This window comes from Phalacrocorax carbo, chromosome 3 (assembly GCF_963921805.1).
Source record: "Phalacrocorax carbo chromosome 3, bPhaCar2.1, whole genome shotgun sequence".
NCBI lineage: Eukaryota > Metazoa > Chordata > Aves > Suliformes > Phalacrocoracidae > Phalacrocorax > Phalacrocorax carbo.
The window spans coordinates 57,627,165-57,650,550 of NC_087515.1; the positions used below are offsets into that span (position 1 = coordinate 57,627,165).

The window sequence follows — 23,386 nt, forward strand, 5'->3', positions numbered from 1 at the left end:
CTTGAATAAAGGAGTTGCTGTTGCTAAAACAGTGCTGTTGCAGTTGCATGGTGTCAGTGCTATGGAGCTGGAGCCATTAAGTTTTAAAAAGTTGTCGCACCAGTGTTCTGCTTTACCACATACGTGGTTTTGTGAGCCATAAAAGCCTCATGCCTTCCAGAGGAGTGCTTCCTTTGAGCTGGGACCACTCTGAACCAGATGTAAAACAGTTTGAAAACTCCTTACCACAGCTAACACAGGTAGGAAAGGGGAACTGTTCTGCACGGCAGTCATGGTAGGCCTCATTTTCCCAGTGTGTAAGCTGACAAGGATACAGGTTCCCAGCTAGGGGAAAACAAACCAACACCCGTCCTCCCCCGCCAAAAAAACCCTTCCCCAAACCCATCCCCTTTTTCCCAACCCCCCACCATGTAGGATGGCATTAGGTTTTTTGGAAAAGCAACACCTCTTAGCTCCTATTCCCACAAACTGTGGCTCTCACTGCAGCCCTTCCATCACGTCTCACCCTCAGAATGTCTCTCTGCCTTCTAAACACAGAGAGTCAAGCAAGCGCTGGCCCTTCCCTCCATAGAGGAGCTCCACCGGAGGGGGCAGGTATCAGCCTGTTCCGTGTCCAAAACCAAAATGAACCTCTGAGCTACAGATTCAGCATCTACCACATTTCCCCCCCCCCCGCCATGTATTACCCAGCTGTTCTTATTGTTCATTGAGAGCAAACAGGGCCGGCCGAGCTGTAGGACAGAGCTACTGCTTTTAAAATGAGGTTTACTGTAGAGGTTCTCAAAATACATCACGCTTTCAGTTGACTGGCCCCTGCTGGACTGCTTCCAAGAACCAACCCTCCTGTACTTTCCCATCTTACTCAGGTGACAGATTGACTATTTTGGTTTGCTTGCAATGAATGGATTTATGAGAAGAAATCTCCTGCAACGCAACTGACAGCTATATACTAACCCTAACATACAAACAGAAAAATAAGTGTTAAGAGAACCCACTTCAAAATGTGGCATCTTTTTAACTCAGACACACATGGCTCTCCTTTTGAAAGGAAAAAGGTAGAGTAGTTTTCTGTTTTGGAGACAAAGGTCTACAAATACACTCGTGTACTCACCTGAACATCCTCCCTTCATTTATGGGTTCATCATGCCAAGTCCGCCCAGGGATTCGGGAGCTCTTCAACCATATCTGCATCTCAGCATCTTACTAGAGCGTCTCGTCATCGGCACTGCTGAAAGGCAGTGCACCCAGCTGTCACTCATGACATAGTGGTGAATTTTAAGTGCATTAAACAAGATGCTGGTGATAACAGCAATTACACAACTCATTTGCCTTCCACTCCAGCTGCTGGTTTCCATTACCATTTGTCCTTTCCCTTTGCCTCATGGCATCTCAAGAGGCACACGAGCAGGAGTTCCACAGCCTGTTTCATACAGCATGTATCTACCAGCTGAAACAAGCCTGGACATATTTCATTCATGAAAAATCAGGAAGTTTAGCCGTAAGCCGAACTACAGCTGGCTACTCCGAGAGGAGCTAGCAGGAAGAAGTGTTTCCAAAACAACAGGAGATGGACAGAGATGACAGATGTTTTAGTTATAGCGGCCACTGTTGAGCAAAATAAAAAATGACAACCTAGGCAGTCACTGTAGAACCATTCTCAGAGAACTGCTTCTCCATTCCGCTTGTCAAGTAACACAGAAATAGAATTTACATTTTACATCAATTGTGAAGTCATGGTTATGAACAGAGGTCAGCTGAACACAAACAAAACACGCATGCTGCTTTCTCAGAACAGCCTTACCAGGATAAATCTCTAGTGTAAACCAGGACCCAACCTACCAGTCCAGAGTTTTGAAGCTTACAGCACCATACAGTCAAGGAAAAAAAACATATTTCAGAATCATAGAATCGTTAAGGTTGGAAAAGACCTCTAGGATCATCAGGTTCAACTATCAAACCAACACTACCACGTCTCCTAAACCATGCCCTGAAGTGCCACGTCTACACATCTTTTAAACACCTCCGGGGTGGTGACTCCACCACCTCTCTGGGCAGCCTGTTCCAGTGCCTGACGTCTCTTTCCGTGAAGAAATTTTTCCTAATAGCCAATCTAAACCTCCCCTGATGCAGCTTGAGGCCATCTCCCCTTGTCCTGTCGCTAGTAACTTGGAAAAAGAGAGCAACACCCACCTCACTACAACCTCCTTTCAGGTAGTTGCAGAGAGCCATAAAGTCTCCCCTCAGCCTCTTCTCCAGACTAAACAACCCCAGCTCCCTCAGCTGCTCCTCATAAGACTTGTTCTCCAGACCCTTCACCAGCTTCGTTGCCCTTCTCCGGACACGTTCCAGCAACTCCATGTCCTTCTTGTACTGAGGGGCCCAAAACTGAACACAGTATTCAAGGTGTGGCCTCACCAGTGCCAAGTACAGGGGGACAATCACTTCCCCACTCCTACTGGCCACACTATTCCTGATACAAGCCAGGATGCTGTTGGCCGCCTTGGCTGCCTGAGTACACTGCCAGCTCATGTTCAGCCGGCTGTCAACCAGCACCCCCAGGTCCTTTGCCACTGGGCACCTTTCCAGCCACTCTTCCCCAAGCCTGTAGCGGTGCATGGGGTTGTTGTGACCCAAGTGCAGGACCCGGCCCTTGGCCTTGTTAAACCTCATACAGTTGGCCTCAGCCCATTGATCCAACCTGTCCAGGTCCCTCTGTAGGGCCTTCCTGCCCTCCAGCAGATCAACACTCCCGCCCAACTTGGTGTCATCTGCAAACTTACTGGGGTGCACTCCATCCCCTCATCCAGATCATTGACAAAGATATTAAACATAACTGGCCCCAACACTGAGCCCTGGGGAACGCCGCTTGTGACCAGCCGCCCACTGGATTTAGCTCCGTTTACCACAACTCTCTGGGCTTGGCCATCCAGACAGTTTTTTACCCAGCAAAGAGTCCACCCGTCCAAGCCACGAGCCGCCAACTTCTCTAGGAAGATGCTGTGGGAACAGTGTCAAAGGCTTTACTGAAGTCCAGGTAGACAACATCCACAGCCTTTCCCTCATCCACTAGGCTGGTCACCTATGACAGAATGGTCACAATGACAGAAAGCTTTTTTCCTCTCCCAGACTGACAAGGAGACCCCACATGGGACTCTGCATCACTGCTGGCTGCACAGAATTAGTTTACACTGGCCAGATGTATTTTAATATTACTTAATAAGGTACTGTAAACTGGTGATGACCCCACCCCTCACTTAAACTCCCATTGAATCTATCAACTGTTAGCAGCGCAAGGGCAGCTGTTGCTAAATCTCAACCTTTGTACAGGTAATACCTCAGAAAGAGCTCAGGGGTAGAATTCTTCAAGATTAGCTAGAAAAACCATCTATATAACTGTCCTGTTCATCCCATCTTCTAGTTCTCAGCATCCCTTACTCATTTAGCAGGACTAGTCTGGGATTTTTTTGGTGTAATAGCTATTCTTCAAGAGTAAACCCTCTGATGCAGGAGTCTGAGTAATTTTAAAATCTTGAAGATCAAAGCAGATCCCATCAGTATCTTTCACATTTGAGAAAAACGGGTGACTTCTGAGCTAGTTCAAAGAGAGCTGGACAGAATTTGCATTTTAAAAAAGAATTTATTTAAACATCTGTTGCTCTTAAATTACAAAAGTTAAAAAGAGCACGCAGTGCACTGACCCACTACTCATTACTTCTACAGCTGTTTTTAGATGTAAGGTGGCTTCTCCAAGATAAGACAACTCAGCATGATCCAAATTCAACTATCCATTTCTCATATTTCTCAATGTCCGCAGCAGATACAGATTTAGAAACTTTCTTCAAAGCTATTTCAAAGTCTTCCATAGTTGTTGGCATGTGCATTTCATCTCGGGAAAGATTTCTTATTTCTTCTGGTGTCAAGCCTTCGATACGTCTTCTCATAGCCATCAACGATGCGTCTCTATTAAGGATGCAAAAAAAGGTTACTCCATACAGGATGGGGAGTTCAGCTGTCCGAAAGGCTCAACACAGCATTTCAGTTAAGCTGCTGCATTCAAAAATATACAATAAAAGAACTGTAAACTTTTATGGGAAGATCTCCAAGTGCTTGTACAACCTAAAATACCATGCCAGCCGTATTTTTCAAACGTGGATTTACCCTCACCAGACCTCTGAACAGCTACTACTCACAGGCCAGGCAAAACAGGTAGAGACTACCTGGTTTATCTGATGCCACTGCATGCCTATCACGTAGCTGCCGCTTAAGAGTATTTTTAAACAGGAACAAGGTAAAGCAATGATTTCACGCCTCCTATGTACAGGAGAAGCGGCTGGAGTGTTCTGAATGTTTCCCAGTCCGAACAGGAACCCCGCTTCAGAGACAGAGAGGTCTACAGTATCTACCTCCAACCTATACATTCACAGCTAAATGTTAAACCACAAAATCTGTCCAGCCTGTGGCTCCCCAAACCTCTGGCCTCAATAAGCATCAATAAGCATGTCTTTATAAGTGTGTCATTTTCTTGCTGCATTAAGTTTGACTCCATTTGGATTTCCAACAGTAATATCAGTAGCAGCAGGTGATGAGGTGAGGTGATAAATGGATAACACCGAAAGACCAAAGTTCCTGCTAATTCATTGGTGTATATAGCTTATAATAATAAGCAAATGCTGCTTATTTTGTCCAGCAGTAAAGAGGAGGGAAGGGTAATCCTGGGGATATCACAACAGTATCGCACCACATTAGTAGGTGAGAAACCAAAGAGAAGAACTTACACATTGTCTACTAGGAGGATTCAGAAAGATGGTTTCAGCACATTGTGTTTCAGTTCCACTCCCTCCCACCTAAGGAAGCCATAACCGACAGACTTCACAGATTTACTAAATAATTGTTAGCAATTAGAACGCATGATACAATACGTAGAATTTCCCAACCACCCTAAAAAGTTGCCTTGTTGAACTCCGTCTTAGTCAAGTATCACCATGCTTTGCTGTTATATCAGCATTTGTGAACTGAAAGCCAGTGCTACACAATATGGGGGTGGGGGTGTAGGAGAGCAGGGATGGCGGAGGCACCTCATTTGCCTTCAGACAGCAGTTTACAAAAAACCCAACAAAAACAACCCAACCCACCAAAACACACCCCTCGTACACCAACATACCCACAAAATTAAAGTGCAGCTGCCACCACTTTCTTCTGTACAGTCGTTTTGCTGACAGTCATTCCAACATCAGCTCTCAGTGCTTTCTCAAACGCACCCGTAGTGCCTGGAGAAGCACCAAAGCTATATTCAAAAAACAAGCAGCCACCCACTGAAACATGCAGTAGGGGTCAGTTCTGTTCCAAAGGCCTTTCAACCTTCACAGTCCGCTCGAAACAACAATGCAAAGTCAGTTCATACTCACATCTAATATGCAATTTTCATGCATTTTAAATTTCCTGAATGTCTTTTTAAAATGAAGTTTCACCTTCACTTTTCCTGGTTATATGCTGACTCCTAGGAACTGTACTGTTATCTCTGACTGGTTTTCACTCTGGCTCAGCAAACTTTAGGTTTCACCTCAAATTCTTTAAGGTAGGAGAATAATTTGAGCAAACCAGAGTTCTTGGCTCACTTTTTCTTAATTTTTGCTAGTGTCACCAGCAAGGACCGTTACAGCCTACAAGTTTGGACTTCATTGGGCTTATGTACTATATGTCCAGACCGTACAAAAACACTTTTAAATCAGCCATATGTCTTTTTGTCTCATTGTAAATGAAACAATCATGTTTAAGATCTATTTTTCCTGAAACCATCAGCAAAGTGTAGAATACTTTCTTACTGATTTCAGATCATGCACATCCAAGCCCCAGTTTGTCTGGATTTATGGTTGCTGCCACCTCAGTCATCTCTAGGGAGACTGTCACAAATGAAAGACTCAGGTATTTGTTCATGGGGTTTTTCTGTTTGTTTCTTTTTGCTTTGGGTTTTTTTAATACTATTTGTACAAGTGGACTTTGATTAAAAATAAAATGCAGCAGCATGTGTGTGTATGTGTATATATATGTGAAATTCACTCAAAAACATAAGTATTCTGACCCTTAAACAAGTGTATTGGTATCCAGTATAAAATTAATTACAATTAAACAAGGAAGGCCAAACAGACTGGAGGAGACAAATGGCAGCTAAAATGCACAAAGCAGCAAGCCAAATAAACTCTTTCATATAACATCAACCTATTAACACAAACGCTTTTCAAAGCACAACCAACACCAAGACTGAGCAAAAAACCACCACAAATTCATCTCACAAACCTACAGATGAAACAAATCTGCACAACGCTGACTCAGAGCAACTAACATACCATTCTTTTCCCAGACACTGTGTAAGGTTTGTTCAGGGAACAGTACTGAGCCTCCAAGCTCTTAGTTCGGCCTTAAGGGGCCCTGCTGATAGAGCCTTTGCTGGCAGTTTTGCATACAGGCCACTCGCATTCATCCCTGCGGCACAGCGTATTGTCCCCTCAGTTGTGCTGACATGTGTTTGCAGAGCTGTGTTAGAAATCAAGGCAAGAAATGGGTCTGCGTTTGAGGAAAGCGATGAGATGTTTTTAATCCAGTACAGTTCTCTTACCCTGTTCAAAGCACAGCCCCACAACAGTTGCGTTGGCACAACTTGGAGGTCAAGCCTTGCACTGCCACATTATTGCTACCTCCAAAGCCTGAAAGCATAGTTACACAGGTGCTTATTAGATGACAACAGCATCGCAAGAAGTTTTGGTTCTTTGTCCCTTACTGCTGATTCCACAGTTTGCCACCACTGCAACTGTGCCAGAGCAAATCTTCAGATGTAAACCAGATGGCTGATATTAGTCTCTTAAAAGATCAGTCCTTTCCTTCCCTTTTCAATTTTTGAAAGAAAAGAGAAGATTGAGGGAACAGTTAGAAGGTATTTTCAGTCTGTTCCAGGAACGCAGGTTATAGAATTAGGCCCACAAATTATCATATGCAAACAGTACTGAGGAGAAGGTAGAAGAAAACTTAAGTCAACCTCATCACTAAAGCCAACATGCTGTGCACACAGCTCTTGTGCTGTCACACAATATGGTATGCCTTTTCTCTGTCAAGAAGGAAGAACACTCGTGTTTTTGCTTTAGTTATTCTGGCCTCTGCCACTATCGCCTCTTACGCACGGATGTTCTGCTGAAGTAGCATAACCTCAGTGGAATGACTGCAACTCTACAAGTTCAAGTCTACCATCCTGTGGTTATTCATCACACAAGGAATTTGGTGTACATGAAAGAACATGGAATTTTACCTAAATCACAACTTGTTTCAATTACTATGTTGCAACTGCTTTTCATGATTACTGTATGAAAATATCAAATGGCAATCTAGGTAAATATTACGGCAGTATTTCACCTTTCAGCCATACATAAAAGACAAGTTTCAGTCTGTTTTTATCCAACAACTTTAATCATGTAAATTAGCTACTTCACAAACAGTTTTCTCAGAGTTTGTAGCAGTCAGTAGTAATGCAAATGATGCAATGTTAACATACCTGCATACGTTGGTAATGTCTGCACCTGAATAACCCTCCATTTTCTCAGCTATATTTGCAAGGTCAACATCATCAGCCAGCTCCAGCTCTCGCAGATTTATTCTTAGGAGCTCCTCTCTACCTTTTGCTAATCAAAGAACAGAAGATTGAGTCTATACAACTCACTTTCTGAAGATAAATAATGAATTGAAAAAGGATAAGAGAGAAGAATGAGAAAAAGGACACAGTACTTGCTACAAAGATAAATGTTTGACCTGGTCCTGAGTTCCTACATGAATTTGCATACGCGTATCAATTAAATTTTTAAACCAGGTGATCAGAACTAAAGGAATAAAGTTTAGATTTTAGTCTTTTCAACCACTCCTCTCCCCAAGTCTTCATACCTGATGGTAAAGGAATGTAAATTCTCTTTTCTAGTCTCCGTCTTAGGGCTTCATCAATATCCCAAGGAAAATTAGTAGCAGCAAGTACCATGACCATCTTGGAAGGATCATCATTTTCAGTAGCCCCTCCAACACCTGCATTGGAGAAAAGAGGAAATAAAATGTACTTAAGTTTTGTGAAATTTCATGTATAGAGAGAACAATATCCACAATTCTATAGCATTAAAGTAGCTGCTCTACCGCATTTTAGTGAGCCCAAATGCAACGCAAAGTGCAAGAGCTGTCAGTTTTCCATCTATACGACAGCCTGCAAGCAAAAATGAGAGTTGGTTTAATTAGGAGCAGTGGCGTAGGCCACTGCTCAGATCAGGAGGTTCCTCTCTACCATGGCTGGAATGCTTTTACAGCAGAGTTATTTGTATTTCTGCCATTATAATGTTTGAATTTTCACATCAACATCCTGTAACAGCATATGAGGAAAACCAAAACCACCCCCCAAAAACCAAAACCATCACACCAAAAACCAGATGCTCCCCCACCCCCCTCACTAACAGGCACGCAAAAGCAGCATTACTCCCCTAGAACGTTTCTTTACTTCTCAATTCAGGCCAAAAGTTTCACATACACAGGTGGATTACTACAAACTGCTGAAGTGAATGTTTAAATTTGGTGAACTGAATCACAACTTCTCAGAGGCAGAGAGAACACCTCAGTCTCTAAAGTACTGTGAAACTGCTGCTATCTGAAGAAGTTCATTTCATTAAACTTGCTACCCTCTGCATTTACTGTTTTTGCTTATAATCATAGGATTGGGCTGTGGAATAGCCATTGTACCCAGTCTGCCTGAAAATTTGCATATAAAACACCATTTATGAACACTCAAGTAAAGGACTTCAAATAGTTGTTACTAATAAAATTAGCTTATGTACATACTTGAGTTATAAGAACAGTATTACAGCTCTGCTGCTAAAGTCAAACATAAAAGGGTATCAACATCAGAGAACCAGAAATAAGTATACAAATCTCCTGACTCATGGAATTCTATCACAAATTACTCCATAGATTAGCACTTTTCAGTTGCTCTTCTCCTTCTCCCTGCTCACCAGGGTATAAAAAGGATGACTCTATAGCAACTTTGCACAGTGTTACCTACTTTTAGAACTTTGTTGATTTGGGAAATATTAACCAAATAGCTGTAATGAACTCAGTGTTTTAAAAAGAAAACTCTCCCAACCACTTCTATAAAAAAATTGCCTTCACTTTTATTTATATCTGTGAGGGGAAAAAAAAGAGTTGAGTCAAAGAAGTTGGGTGTTGTAATTGCCTTTGAAATTTAAATTGGAACAGGTGACAGTTCTTTTGAACCACTTTTTACTTGGTTGTGGAGAAGTAAGTGATATGCTAGGTAAAGACTGAGAGGAGCAGTTAATACTCTTTTTTTCTTCTGCAGTTTTGAAATCTTGTATTTTCCACTGAGTATTCCTTATTCTGGGTCAGTAATATAAGGTCGCTGCTCAGATGCTAAAAGATCTTCAAATAATTGGTATCTTTTCTCCTTCCACGCTGGCTGTTGGAATAGAGCATTTGTATCCTTTTATCCTAATTTTACATAAGGCTTTCAAACAAATTGCTTCTGAAGAATGAAGTTTTGTGTTTGGTTTTTTTTTTCCTCCTTCCCCAAGTTTTCTGCAGTCCAGCACTTCCCAGTGATCAGGTTATTTACCATCCATTTGAACTAGCAGTTCTGCCTTCACACGTCGGCTGGCTTCATGCTCCTCTGAAGTTCCCCTGCGGCTACAGATAGAGTCTATCTCATCAATAAATATAGTAGTTGGGGCATAAAATCGAGCCTAAAGAAATCAAAAGATAAAGCAGAAACTGAAATGGTGGTCTACTCACATTTAAGAAATAGCAGCATATTCAGAGCTGAGTAACGACGCATTTATCCCAATGAATCAGCTATCGAACAATACCTAACCTTCCCTCTCATTGACCGCTGCACTCAACTACAGAGCAGCTGCACATTCATTTAAGCAGAACAGTTTCTGCAAATTCCTGCAGTTTTTAAGGTTATAAACAAATGTTTAACAAGCTAAAGGCAGTTTTACATACTAGGAATAACATTTATAGCTGTGAAAGTTATCACAGATCGCTTGAATAAGAACTCAGTTAAAGCTAGGACAAACGTTAGGCTAGAATACCACGATATGGAACCTGACCAAGTGACAGGTCAACTGCAAAATAACTCTAACCTTTCTGAAAACAAGAGAGGTCCAAGTCAAGACTCTGTGATAATAAAAGCTATTGCCCTACAGCAGTTGACATGCTGCCCATTGTGTATATGCCCTTTTGATTGCTAGGCATGATATCAACTCATTTAATATGACCAAACTATTTTGTAAAAAAAAAAAAAAAAAAAGAAAAAAAGAAAAATATCTTTTATTTCCTGACTTTTCTGACTACAGCAATTGCAACTCTGCTGCCCTCTTCAGTACTGGGCACCCTAGCAAGCACTGAAAGCAAACCTGATAAGACATGAAAAGAAGACTTCATGTTCTGAGCCAATTTCAAGTGTAACATGCGCTGAAGCCGACTACAGTTTGGAAGTCCACTTACTTTGAGTGAAAAAAAACCAACCCACCCACAACAACAACAAAACACACACAGCCTAAGCAGCGTTCTCACCCAGAAAGCAATTAAACTCTACCTCCAGTTTTACATTCAAGTATGTTCTACAGCACTTACCAGCTTACAGCAAGCTACCTCCAGTGTAACAAGCTAACCCTGAAAATAAAGATGGCCTCATTTTTCAGTTTTTATAAAGCTATTTAGCAATAACCAGATCCGGAATGTACATGGCCAAATCAGAAAATCCTAAAGTGTTTGAAGCTTAGAGAGCTGTGTACGTATGCTCTGAGTTCTACATCTTGGCAAGATTTTCATTATTCCAGATGTAATTCTACTTCATTATCTCACTATTTATGTTCAGAAACTTCAATCACCATTTCAAACAGCAGACGAACAAGTTTCTCAGATTCTCCTCTGTATTTTGAGGTAAGTGTGGAAGAAGAAACATTGAAAAAAGTAGTCTTGCATTCAGTGGCTACAGCTTTTGCCAGGAGGGTCTTTCCAGTACCAGGAGGACCAACCATGAGGACACCCTGTTAAAATTAAAAAGAATCACTTTTAGGACAAGAATCAAAACAGAGACAATTTCACAGTTTGTTTAATAGTGTAATATTAAAATACTAGACATAAACTTTGCCTTGAAAAGTTACTCAAAGGTAAGTAATTAATTACTATTGCTTACTTGCAACAATATAGCTGCAGACAGTGTATTTATCTGCCTGACATGTTCATTCTGTTAGTACTATTTACCAACAAATTTTGTTACTAAGACATGGAAAGAATTTATATAAACTGTAGAACACCTGCAACTTCTTGTTCTGCCAAGATCCAGTCTCAGAATCTTACTTATGATCACAGGATCAGATTCTTTCATACCTTCCATGGTCTTCTAATTCCCTTAAAAAACTCTGGCATCCACATCGGTAAAACTACAGCTTCCTTAAGGAGCTTTTTGGCTTCTACTAAATCAGCAATGTCATCCCTGATTTAAAAAAAAAAAAAGTTGTCAACAGATTCAGACAGGCTGCAAAAGAATCAGTCCACAGCCTAAACAATATGCAATTAAACTTATTCTTATGTAACAGCTCTTCCATAATTCAGGAAAATTAGTTGGATTTATTTACGTCCTAGTGGTAAAAGCCTGCAACAACTAGAGTTGACACCTGGCTAGTAGAGTATAGCTGGATGCAAAAGCAAAGGAAGACACATGAACTATTCCCCTAGAGCACTGTTGTTCTTATTCACTTAAAGAATAAACAGAATAAGGCAAGTTGGTTAAACTAATGCTAGTTACAGATGATGCTTTCTTCCACTTCGGCCGAGTGGTTGGCTTTTCCTGAAACTTGAACACCATCTTTCATCGTTACAAGAACAATTTACTGAAGACTAGTGAAAGGAGCTGAGTTTAAAAAAGAATTTTTAGAATTCCTTTTCAGAGTTACAAATGTATTAATTCTTACAGTCTTATTTTCTTGAGGGTAACTCTCGGGGCATTCCACTTAACAGCATGAGCCCAAGTAATATTTTGGTTTCAAAACATTATCTATATGGAAAATTAGTTTCAAATCTGAAGTTGTAATTTAAGATTGAATATAAAAACTGAAACATGTATCTACATACTAAACCGAAACACATGACAGCTGCATGCATACAAAGTTGTCTGTGGGATTGTTCAGGTTTTTTAAAGCCTACTTTATTTGCCAGAAGGTTTTTGCTCATTTAATCCTCACAAAATCACCTAAGCCTGGAAACATTTGGGACACAAAACCACCTTTGTATAAGGTTTAATATTTAACGCATTTATGTAAAGGTACTGACACGTGGTTATATTTTATACCGGCGGTCACATCACGTCCAGCAAGATTTCAAAGGGTTCCTATATTGACATAACTTCTTTGTTAATTGTTTTTCTATCTTGGTACGCCCCTGGGTAGCAAAACAGGCTTTTAAATGAAAAGACACTGGCAGACACTAGAATCTCAGACCCTGCAAAAGAGTACCTCAAAAATTGATTTCAGGACTCTCAGAAAAGTTTGAGAAGCTTTATATGGCCAGGATGGACAGGGCTTTGAGCAACCTGATCCAGGGAAAGATGTCCCTGCCCATGGCAGGGGGTTGGACTAGCTGATGTTTAAAGGTCCCCTCCAACCCAAACTACTCCATGAATCTATGGGTGGGGGAAAAAAAGAAGTTCTAAAAACATTCAACTCCACAGGAAGTTTAGTTGCCTATTTAATGAGTAAAAAAACCTGTAGGCACTTTTTATATGTAAGCATACACTAAAATACTTAATCTTTGTCATATTTTCTAAGAGGAAAAAGAAACAACTCATAAAGACTGGCAGCAGTATTCAGACTTACCATCGAATGTTGGGATTCTGAGAAATTATATCTCTTTCCAAAGCTTCTACTAAATCTTTATCATATCCAGTACTATCAAATTTCTTTGGTTCAGACTCTGAAATCTCAGATGCGGATTTGTTCTACATATAAAGGATATAACAACGTGAATACATAACAATGGTTATGCTACTAATGGATTTTTATAAAAGTCCACAATAGCATCGTACTTCTAGAAGGCAGCAACATAAACCAGCACGAAGATTATGAAGCATCCGTATTACTGCTGCACTGCAGGATCTATGGGGTTCACTGCGACTTCTGTACTGCCCTGGTTGCGTTTCCTTCTCACCAAAGCCAGCATATTGTGCTGATGCAGTTTCTTCGCTTTAGCAGGTAATCAAAACCGCACGCACCTATCCCAGTATAACAGAGTCCGCCTCTTCTCCCAGAAAAATCAAAAACTATCTGAGACAGTAGCTCCCTAGGGGGAATTACATGTAAGACTGGATCAGAAAGTGTCATACTGAGCTAGAGTATCCCAAATCCTGCAAGTACCATAAATATGCCATATATATGAGATGCACAAAAAATTAAGCAGGACTTCCATGTGTAGGATGAGCAAAGGTGATCTACAGGAAGACCACATAAGTAAAAAAGAGCTAATTAACTGATACAGAAGCATGGACAAGAACAGCAGAGAAGCAGCTCTGCAGTAGAGCAGAAGCAAAGAAGCTACACAGTTGAAAGGGCTCAAACAGCAGAGACCATGCAAGGTCACGAAAGGCAATAAAATGCACTAGACATACCCCATTTTTTTATACACTTAACAGCAAGCGCTGGTGATGACAGAACAACTGTAAAAAAGAAGAGAGACCTATCCTGTCTCTGTGTGTGTATATCCTGAGTCGGAGAGGATTATCACTCAAAGACAGCATAATTTAGCTGCTAATAAAAGTAGTAGCTTACATAGCTTAACAATTCCACCTTTGTAGTTTATGCTATTTCCACCGGCCATGACACCTTGCCACAACATAAGGTTGCTGAAGATAACAAACCCTGTTACATAGATTTTTGATTTATTTAGAGTCTGGAAAATGATGAATTTAGTGTCTTCAGTATGACCTCTTACTCTGGTCATCAGCTAAACTTATGGACACCAGAGCACAAGGAAAAATTAAAGCACTCTGATGGCAAAGAGTAGATCATAGATCATTCTCTCTCATGAAGTATATTGGCTTTTCGTCTGCGTTAAACTGAAAAGAGTCTGGAGTTAATATCAGATCTAAAAAAAAAAGTAAAGGTCTCCCTTTAAGACTAAATAAATCTTGAAATGCTTTGGAACAGGCAAGCCAATATCATTCTAAAAATATATTAAAGCAATTAAACAACCCACAAGGGCCCCCCATTTAAATGAGCTCCAACAAGTTCAGTTTCAGTAATTTAGTGGTATAAATTTAAACTATCTCCAAATTGCAGTAAACAACCCCATATTTACCAGATCACTTCCTCCAGATAAGGGCTTGTTTTTTGTTTTTTTTTTTTTTAATTAACCTGTAATCAAGACTGTCCATAAAGCAAAGATAACCTTACAAGGTAAAATTCAAATCAGCATGCTGACTTGAACAGAAAAAAAACCATTTTATAGGTATCTAAATTTATAATACACTCAATATTAAGAAAGCAAGACTGAGTTTCCCAACTTCATGAAGTTATTTGCAAGCTTACCTTTTCCTCTTTTCCTTTATTTTGCTGATCCTTTTTTTCCCGGCTACGGACTGCCTTCCCTTTATCATTGGGATTTCGAGAGGATGGACGGTGAGGGCCTCGGACAGCTGCACTTATACGATTATTGTGACCTCTGCAATCACTGCATGGAACAGGCTGACGTTTTCTGGGTCCTGGCGAAGGTCTAATTAGTTGTAACATATGTAAAAAGCCTCAGTGTAAAGTCACTGGTGAGCACTACTAATCAAACCAAGTGCTTACAAACTGAAAAGCCATTTTGCTCACAACAAAAATCTGTACGTCAGGAACAAGACAGACATTTTTAGATCATCACTAAAAATCCATTTTCCCTTTGCCACAAGCTCTGTGCTCATTTGCTTAAAATAAGCTCCTTGCTTTGTATATTTCATAAACAAAAGTAAGAGTAGTATTATGGAGCTTGGGGAAAAAAAAAACAAGCAACCCATCCCCAATACATTTTCTCCTTATCACAACGGTCCTCACTCCTACTCAAAGAAACGTAAAGGTTTCTTGGTAACGACAGTTTTATTTTCACTTCGTTTTATTTTCACTTCTTGTGAAAGAAAATATGTATGTGAGACCTCCAGTTGTTTGAAACTGGCCTACTTTTAGAAGGACATACAAATATTCCAATATTGTGATTAGTATTATGGATTTCTTTTTTAAAGTTCACTTTCTTCCCCACACAAATCTATTGCTCTCTCAGATATACTCTTTCTATGGGTCTTCCTAAAATTCCAGCATTAAGAAACTATCAGTCAAGTTTAAGTTCAGGGATATTTCTAGAGAACTCTGATTTGGAGAGCATTTACTTGACCTAGAAAATATGTTCTGATGTATCATTCAAGATATATCAGTATCCAGTACCTTAAAAGTTGTCTTTAACTGATTTGCAGCAGTAAGTTTGTCAGAACTGTACATCTCTCTCCACAGTAGAATGCATATTAGACAACATGAATATGCTAATGATAGTATCATAAGTGTTAAAAGGCTTTTCACTCTCCAAATGGAGTAGCTACCAACCTATACTTTTATTTATGAACATCTGGCCACCTCTGAATTCCACCCCAAAGCTCAAAATAAAGGAACAGTGTGATTACACATGGAATTTCCACCTAAATTTGTTAGTTCTGTTTTCTCAGTGTAGGAATTTACTGTGGCTATTCCAATGCAACGTGGCCCAAGTTTTCACTGTGGCTTTTTTGTACTATCGCTACCCAATACATCACCAGCTGGCAAGATAAATGGAACAGAGAGTTCTTACAAGCCTCTCCCTTTTTAGAAATGTGAGTTTGTGTATCTCTTCTCTAGAAAGCTGCAAAACTTTAGGAAAGTTCTACCTTCCAGACTCTGTTCTTCCAGAAGGTTTGAATGAAATTGGCTATCAGTGTTCCAAAGTTATTAAATTATATAAACAGGAACAGTGTGCTCACACAAGACCCATTTCTTTCAGAAAGCAAGCTTAAAATAAAACAATAAAAATAAAAAAGTAAAAATATACCCGTAAACCCTGAAGTTATCTATCTGCGAGAAACAGCTTACAAGTTACCATGTAAGTACCATGTCTGCTTTGCACGTACTCCTGTTCCCTCCTTCATGCTACCACTGGCACATGTTGGAACGCCCAATTAAACAGTTCAGACAGCTAAACTCGGGGGAAAAAACCCAACAAAAACCAAACTAAAAGCTAAACAAAAAACCACTAGCCCCACAACAGTGCCAGTTTAGCATTCTGAATCAGCTAATCAGCACCAACTAAGACTGAAGGGAAAAAACCCAGGCAACTGCAGAGGGTAGGACTATCCTTTCCGCAGCAGCTATAAGGCCACATGGCCTTGGTTTCACAGACACTAACGCAGGATAATTCAAAACTACTTCTGAAAAAAGTAGGCTTGCCTGCAGCTGCTTGTTCCCACCCCTTCCCTTGAGCTTATGCTAGCCTGACCCATTCACGAATGAGATCAGGGAACTGCCCTGCTGCATGAAAGGAAATGAGCTTGGACACTTCTAGATTTTACTGTTACTCTGATAATACTACTTCATCCTTTTCATATCAGCTACATGGAGAATAATTTTAACGTTGATGAGAAGATCAGTTCAGGAATAGAGCTGAGCTTCCATGGAATGACAAGTTTATCTTAACTCGCAGCGAGGTGGGGAGGGCGGCAGCGGGTGCATGGAGAGAAGCTTGACATTAGTCAAGCCTATGTAAGATAAAAGCCCCAGAAGGTTCTGAAGCAGACTGCCTCAAAATGGCGTCTCCACCACAAATGGTGGCAAGCTGCTGGTGTACGTGCTACACATCTAAGTTCTAGAACAAAAATTACACAGGAATAGGCTGGAGTCAAAGCACACTTTGCCCTGATAAACATTAGTTTAGGTCTTCAGGTTTCCTCTTACCTACGCTCAGCAGGTACTGGCAAAGACCAGACTTCTGCATCATGAGCTGGTAATTCTTGTTGTGAAGCTTTCAATGGAGTACTGTCTAGTTTAAAACTCTCTAGTGTTTTCATTATATCTTTCACATGCTTAGCTTCCACACTTATCTCCTGCCAAACCTGATAAAAAAAAAAAAGCAGATTAAGCACATTGCAAATAAGTTTGTAACAGTTCTCTGTTCAAGTTCATGTGATGCCTGGATGGATTCCACAAGGTTTCACAAGCTACCTGATTCTACTTCAATAGACAAGAATAGCACACAACAGATATTAAGAAGGTTTTTCTGCCTTCCCTAGCACATTTAAAGAATAAACAAATAGACTGTGGATTTAACACCAAAGAGGCTTTTAACAAATTTTGCATATTAAATAAATACAACAGAAAAGAACACAATGTAATAGATTGACTGTCAATTAAAAAAATTATGGTTTGTGTTAAGGATAAAATAACATGACAGCCACTACTCAGTTTCTATTAAAGATCTATAGATCACACTACTCAAACAATGACAGGGAAATAAGACTATTCAAAATGACACTAGCCTAAAAAAACTTCAGCTTAACAGGGGAACTGATCAGCAAGAAGCTGACAAGCCAGACAGTGCTCTGGCTCCCCAGCCAGGGCTGTGTTCCAGTGCCTGTTTTGTCACTGTCAGAGCAAGAAGTCATAGACTTAAGTAAGTCCATGTAATAACAAAAAAGCCTATATATAAATAGCATTACAGTTTATCAGAGAATAGTGTAAGGTATTTTTATACTTTTGTTTACTATAAGGTAAGCAGTTTTTGCTACTTTAATGCTTTTCCCTCAAAATGTCCCAGGAAAGTACTATTTACCTGTTGCCATTTCTGCTGCAGATATGTATCTCTGACAGAGTAGAGGTACTTATTCATTTGGTCAAGAACTCCCTGGTAGTAGACCATTGCAGAGTCATAATTTCCCAGTAAGGCATATTCACGGGCCAGCTTTACATTCTCACTGATCATAACAAGGCTCATGTTCAACGTGCATCTGAAAAAAATAGGAAATATTAAGGAAAAAAATCCCAGGACCAAAACAAATTTTTGCAAGCATTTTCATACACTCATTACCTCATTTGGCATATCAAAATATAGAAGCTGGAAATAAACTGGTTAGAAAAAGGTCCTAGAACGAATGTCACCCACATAAAGAGATAATTGTTTCCCTATTATTAGAAATGAAACTCTTCATAGAATTGTATCATGCAAAGAAGATTCTGTTGAAAAGCATATACAAGATATGCAGATTTAAATGAACCGTTGCAAGCCACAATTGCGTACTCTCCTTCCTTCTTTATTCTATTGTAAGATAAACAGGTGTTTTACTGTTAGCACTACAAGATCATCCATACTATAATGGCCTGTGATTTAAAAAAACCCAAAAAAACAATAAACCAAAGCCCTTCTTCCAGATGCATTAAGTTTTGTTCATTTTTTTCGCCTTAACATTCCATGCATGTAACTTTAACAGTCTGATTTTGCCTTGTGGAGAACACTATTTTTCTATTTGGTTGCTTTTATAATACTTCAGTTTTATTCAATGTTTCTACAAAACAAATATCTACTTTCCATGCCCAGCTTGCACCTTCCTATCACCTTCATTTTTACACTTAAGAAGAGACCCTTGAAAAACCTCGAGGCTGCTAGGTTATCACTGAAAGGTAAAGAAAGGCCACAGTTAAACATTTAGCGTGTAAGCTACCCACTTTATTTAACATATTGTTCAAACCATGTTACGATTCCCCAACGGTGGGTTTTAGAGTGTTTTTTTGAGCAAACATCACAGACTGAGACCACTTCTACTCTGTAGCATTAGCAGAATCTACACTTTTAGATTAGAATAGCACAGAATTACTATTTATATAAATACGGTAATAAGTAGAAGCAGTAAACTTATTCTTTATGGTACAGCCACTGTCCATATAGCAGTCATCCTGTGCTCTTATCCATTACTTATACGTCCCACTCCCGTCTTCTCTAAGATACCTGCACTGCCTCTACTTTTCCTGCCTCCTGCACACTAAGAATTTCCCCACTCTTCTAATTTCCTAGAACCAAGCACAGAAAACATTAAAATCGGCAAATAAATATGCCTTGCTCTCATTTCAGTACCTGTACCCAGTACCAGTAAGAAGCAACTGCAGACAAGCAATTACAGCTAAGCCCTGAGATGAAGCATACTTGATACAGATCAACTATTTAAAGAATGTAAGAGGTACTAAACTCACATGCGCAATAAACCGACTTAAGACTGAACACATTTCAAGACCAGGTCATGGTCAAATTTGGATGCATTATCAGAGGTTTCCAAAGCCCCACTTAGTACACACCAGACAACCTATTCCCATAATATCCGCTCCCCACTGTAAAGAGGGGATGCTAAGTACAAATCAAATGTTTTAAGACTTCCACTCCTTTTCCCATCCCCTTCCCACGCAGCTTTATGCATAGACACACAGCTGATCCATTCCTGAGCCAACATGCTCTTCCTTCCCCAGTTTCCCCTAAGCAGATAGCTGCTGTGAGAAGTTTCAGCCCAAAGAGCAACACCCTGGCAGCAGCAGAGCTGAAGACAGGCTTCTGACAGCCCACACCCATCTGCACAGAAGGGACCTGGGGGGTTGAGTCTGGAAACTGCTATCATAAGAACCTACACTATGTAATCTCACTCCAGCCAGAGACTCGCTGAGCTGGCCAAAACGACATCTGCAAGCTGATATAGTTAATGTGACCAGCAACTACAAAGACTACCATATCCTAGTCTAATTAGGCTTTGGAAACACAGTTTGACTTCGGACGTTTGCTGGTTTTTACCTCAGGAGAAAGAGCCTGAAGATGTTTGTCAACTGTTGTACGGATCATCACACAGATATTACCAAAGTTCTCTCTGCTATATTTAGGAGCAAGCTTTTCCACTCCTGCTCATCCTACCAGATACACCTGTTTGCCTGTCCTGAGAATTCAAACTGATGACTAACACTACTGAAATCACAAGTTGAGCAAGATGCTAATAAACATTTTAAAAATCAAGTAATAGCAAGTTACTAAAGCCAAACTAGACCTTCAAACACAGAGAGAAGTCATAGTTGAGTTTTGGGTTGATTGTGTGGTGGTTTTTTGTTTTTTTGGATTTTTTTTGTGTGTGTGATTTTTTTTTTTTTGAATACACTGAGTGCTGTAGAACAATCCAAGCAAAACAGCAAGTCTGTTTAAATATCCAGAAAGGAAAAAAAACCCAAAACCTTGTAGGAGTAGTTTTCATCTGGAAATGTAAAGACAGCAAGAATAAAAAAAAAAAAAAACTAAAAAGAGGCTGAGTCAGAAAGGTATGAAAGCTTGGGACCAAAACGATAGTATTGCACATAACAAAAGAGTCAATGTGATTTTCAGGTGAGAAAAGACAGAGAGAGGAAGAACCGAAAGAAGAAACAGATACAGAGGAAGAACACGCTAACATCTCATGGCGGGGGTGGGTGGGGAGGAGGTGCTCACTTGAATTTATAGTGCTTCCAACATAACCAAAAGTAGTAATTCCAACAAAAACCCAGGAATCCATCCATTCCATCAGTAGTACTGAGAATGCAAGTAGTTTAAAATAGAAAACCAGCTTAATTTGTTGCTTCATATTGAGTCATAAGAGCAGAAGAGCTTGAAGTGGCTTCTGAATATAAGGCTCTTGTGTACAAGTGGGGCAGAAAAAGCTGCTGACTCTGCCTACATCTGTACATGGCAGCAGCAGCGGCACTTGAATACAGGCAGTGTCAGAGCTGATACACTAATGTTGCACCTGTAACTTAAGATGCTGAAGCAGTTCTAAGCTGGGGGAAAAGAAGTGGAGTTGGAATACTAATCTAAAACCAGATTAAAGTTTGCAGCAGAAAGTCATAGTAGACTGTGGCAGCTCAGAGTGTGGTGTAAGGCACATGCGGGAGAGGTGTGAGGACACACAAATGCAGAGTTAAACCAGAACTGAAGGAATTAAAGCAAAAAAACCCCAAACCAAACCGCAAAACTAATCCTGCATCACTAAATAATTTTTAAAGCACTTACAAATACCTAGTACTATCACGTAACAGGATGTCAAAGCAGCAAGGCTGCACTTACCACCTATGACCTTTCCATGAATCATGCCCAGTGAAGTTATCTATGTTCCAACAGCAACTGAAATAGTAACGAGCTTGTAAAGTTCACAGCAAACAGGATATAAGGAAAATAACCTAAGCACTTTTCTTGCAAGTTTAGTTCTACATTACGTACACACCCCCCCCCCTCAAAAATACTCCCTCTGCACTACCTGCAAGTAAATACAGTTCCTCGAAACTAACACAGGAGAAACCCACCAAATTAACCCATCTCTAGTAACAGAATACATTTTATCATTTGCTCTGAGCACCTAAAATACATCTAGACTTTGGAAGAGCCAAGAGCAGTGGGGGCTGAAACCTAACAAAGGTTCAAAACTTTTGAGAATGAGGTTTGGGAACTCTTTTTTTTATTTCAAAGATAACAGCCTGACCATCGTCAAGAAAACACTGGGGATAAATCATGTTTTCCACAACGATTTTAAGGTGCTATCGTAAGGAATGACTGTAAGCAATTTCTGCTCGCATCCAAACATTAGCATGTGAGAATTTGTAACCGAACACAATGATCCTGTTTCATAAATGAATCCCCCACAACTTTAAAAGAAAATGAGAGAGATTGATATACAGATGTTGGGAGGGAAGATTAAAGTTGGGGTCTACCAGTTAGTGCAGGGGACCCAGAAGCCACTCTGCTGACTCACAGAACAGCACAAGCCATACATGGAAAACACTTCCAAAGAGTCCTTCAGTCCAACCTTAACGTCTGCACTATGCCAGAGCCTGAATTTTGGCAGACTATACATGTTTCCATTATTTCAACCTGCTATACAGGCTCTGACATCAAAGTAACCATGTGAAATTCGGAACGTTCTCTCAGCAAACTAGAAGAGAAAAAAAAACCAAAGAAATAGCTTTCAGGAATTAATTTTTACTGATCGTGGTGGCCTGCGATGGGACCGCATCACCTCCCGACCCCTTTCCAGCTTTAATATTCTTCTTCACAACATCCACTCCTAGCAACATTTAGGATCAACAAGTGATTGTGTTAATTACTTGGGAAATAGAAGAGTCGCCAGACTTATTGGATACTAAACAAACTGGTTCTCATCCACTTATTGTATTTAACAGTAACGGTAGCGAAAGAAAAACCACCAGCAACCATGACCATAAGCATATTTAGCTGTTTATGGGGGGGGGGGGGGAAGATAGAGACACTGTTGGCAGATGATTTTAATGTTTCAAGGCTAAACCTTTCAAAAGACTTAAAAAAAAATTATATTACTTACTCCCCATTTCACAGGGCCTGGCATTCTTTTAGACAGTCAATGTTAAACTAGACAAATTTCTCAGAAAATTTAGGATGGCCTGCAGCAGAATGGGTGTCTAGAACTGATGCTTACTGCTCCTCTCTGTTTGGAGAGGAAACTAGCATAACTGCAAACAGCTCACTTCGTTAAGGAAAAAAAAATTATACGTAGGCGGAGGGGGAAGGGACAGGTACGAACCGGAGTTCGGCGCTTGAACCAGCGCCAGCGGTGCCACAACAGAGCAGCCCACCGGCTCCGGCTCCCGTGGGCAGGGTGCCGAGCCTCTCGGGACGCCACGGCGATTCCCCGAGCACGTGAGAGCTACCGCAGTGACATAAACCCGACGAGAACGGTGTCACGACAGCAACGACGGCGGCGGCCGCTCAACAGCGCCCGGTCCCCAGGACGGAGGAGCCGAAACTGCCCTCCCGCCTGGGCGGAGAGGGGCGTCCGGCTTCCCCGTGGGCGGCCCATGCCACTCGGGGCGCGGCCCCTCGCCTCAGGGCGTGGGGGGAACCCCAAAACGGCCACATCGGGGAAGGGGGGCGGCCAGTCCCGCCGCTGTAAGAGGACGAAACACCGCGGGTCTCTCTCACTTACTGCTCTCCAGAGCTCAGCCCCGCCGCGGCAGCAGCTCCAAACAGCCACGACCCCACCGCTTCTTCCTCCCCCTTTCCTCCTCCTCCTCCTCCAGAGGCGCCAGCCCCGCCCCCGGCCTCGCCCGCCTCCCGCCCCAGCCGGCAGTTTGAATGCAAATCCGGCTGCGTCACTTCCAGCCGCCCAGGCGGCGGACTGCCCGACGGGAGTGAAGGTTCGCCCAGCCGGGACCATAATGTGCCGGCGTCTGCTTTAGCTGATAGCCAGAAGCATTTAAAAAAAAAAAAAACAAAAAACCCA

General features: G+C 41.0%; 1 protein-coding gene across 7 annotated transcripts; it reads right to left on the bottom strand.

Annotated features, from left to right (window-relative positions):
* Positions 1-3,617: 3,617 nt before the first annotated feature.
* On the bottom strand, positions 3,618-23,196 carry KATNA1 (katanin catalytic subunit A1). Of its 7 annotated transcripts, none has more exons than XR_010372170.1 (12): positions 23,090-23,196; positions 17,914-18,088; positions 17,040-17,197; positions 14,619-14,802; positions 12,912-13,033; positions 11,428-11,533; positions 10,926-11,084; positions 9,647-9,773; positions 7,924-8,058; positions 7,541-7,667; positions 5,162-5,267; positions 3,821-3,960 (listed from the first exon to the last, which is right to left on the bottom strand). XR_010372170.1 is itself a non-coding variant. In XM_064447013.1 (11 exons), exons 2-11 carry the CDS (start codon positions 18,073-18,075, stop codon positions 3,762-3,764), a joined length of 1,479 nt encoding a protein of 492 aa, XP_064303083.1. In that variant the 5' UTR covers positions 18,076-18,088; positions 23,090-23,196; the 3' UTR covers positions 3,618-3,761. The 7 variants fall into 7 exon arrangements, 4 of the variants coding, with proteins under 4 accessions (XP_064303083.1, XP_064303085.1, XP_064303086.1 ...); XR_010372171.1 differs by lacking the exon at positions 3,821-3,960 and adding an exon at positions 6,345-6,701 and having other exon boundaries at positions 5,199-5,267; XR_010372172.1 differs by lacking the exons at positions 3,821-3,960; positions 5,162-5,267 and adding exons at positions 5,274-6,531; positions 6,614-6,701.
* Positions 23,197-23,386: the final 190 nt, after the last annotated feature.

Coding starts and splice junctions, on each gene's coding strand:
- KATNA1 (XM_064447013.1), bottom strand. CDS start 18,075: ATGAGCCTTGTTATGATCAGTGAGAATGTAAAGCTGGCCCGTGAATAT. Junction 11,534..12,911: donor CAGAATCCCAACATTCGATG/GTAAGTCTGAAT, acceptor TTTTTAAATCAG/GGATGACATTGCTGATTTAG. Junction 8,059..9,646: donor ACTGCTAGTTCAAATGGATG/GTAAATAACCTG, acceptor TCTCCAATGCAG/GTGTTGGAGGGGCTACTGAA.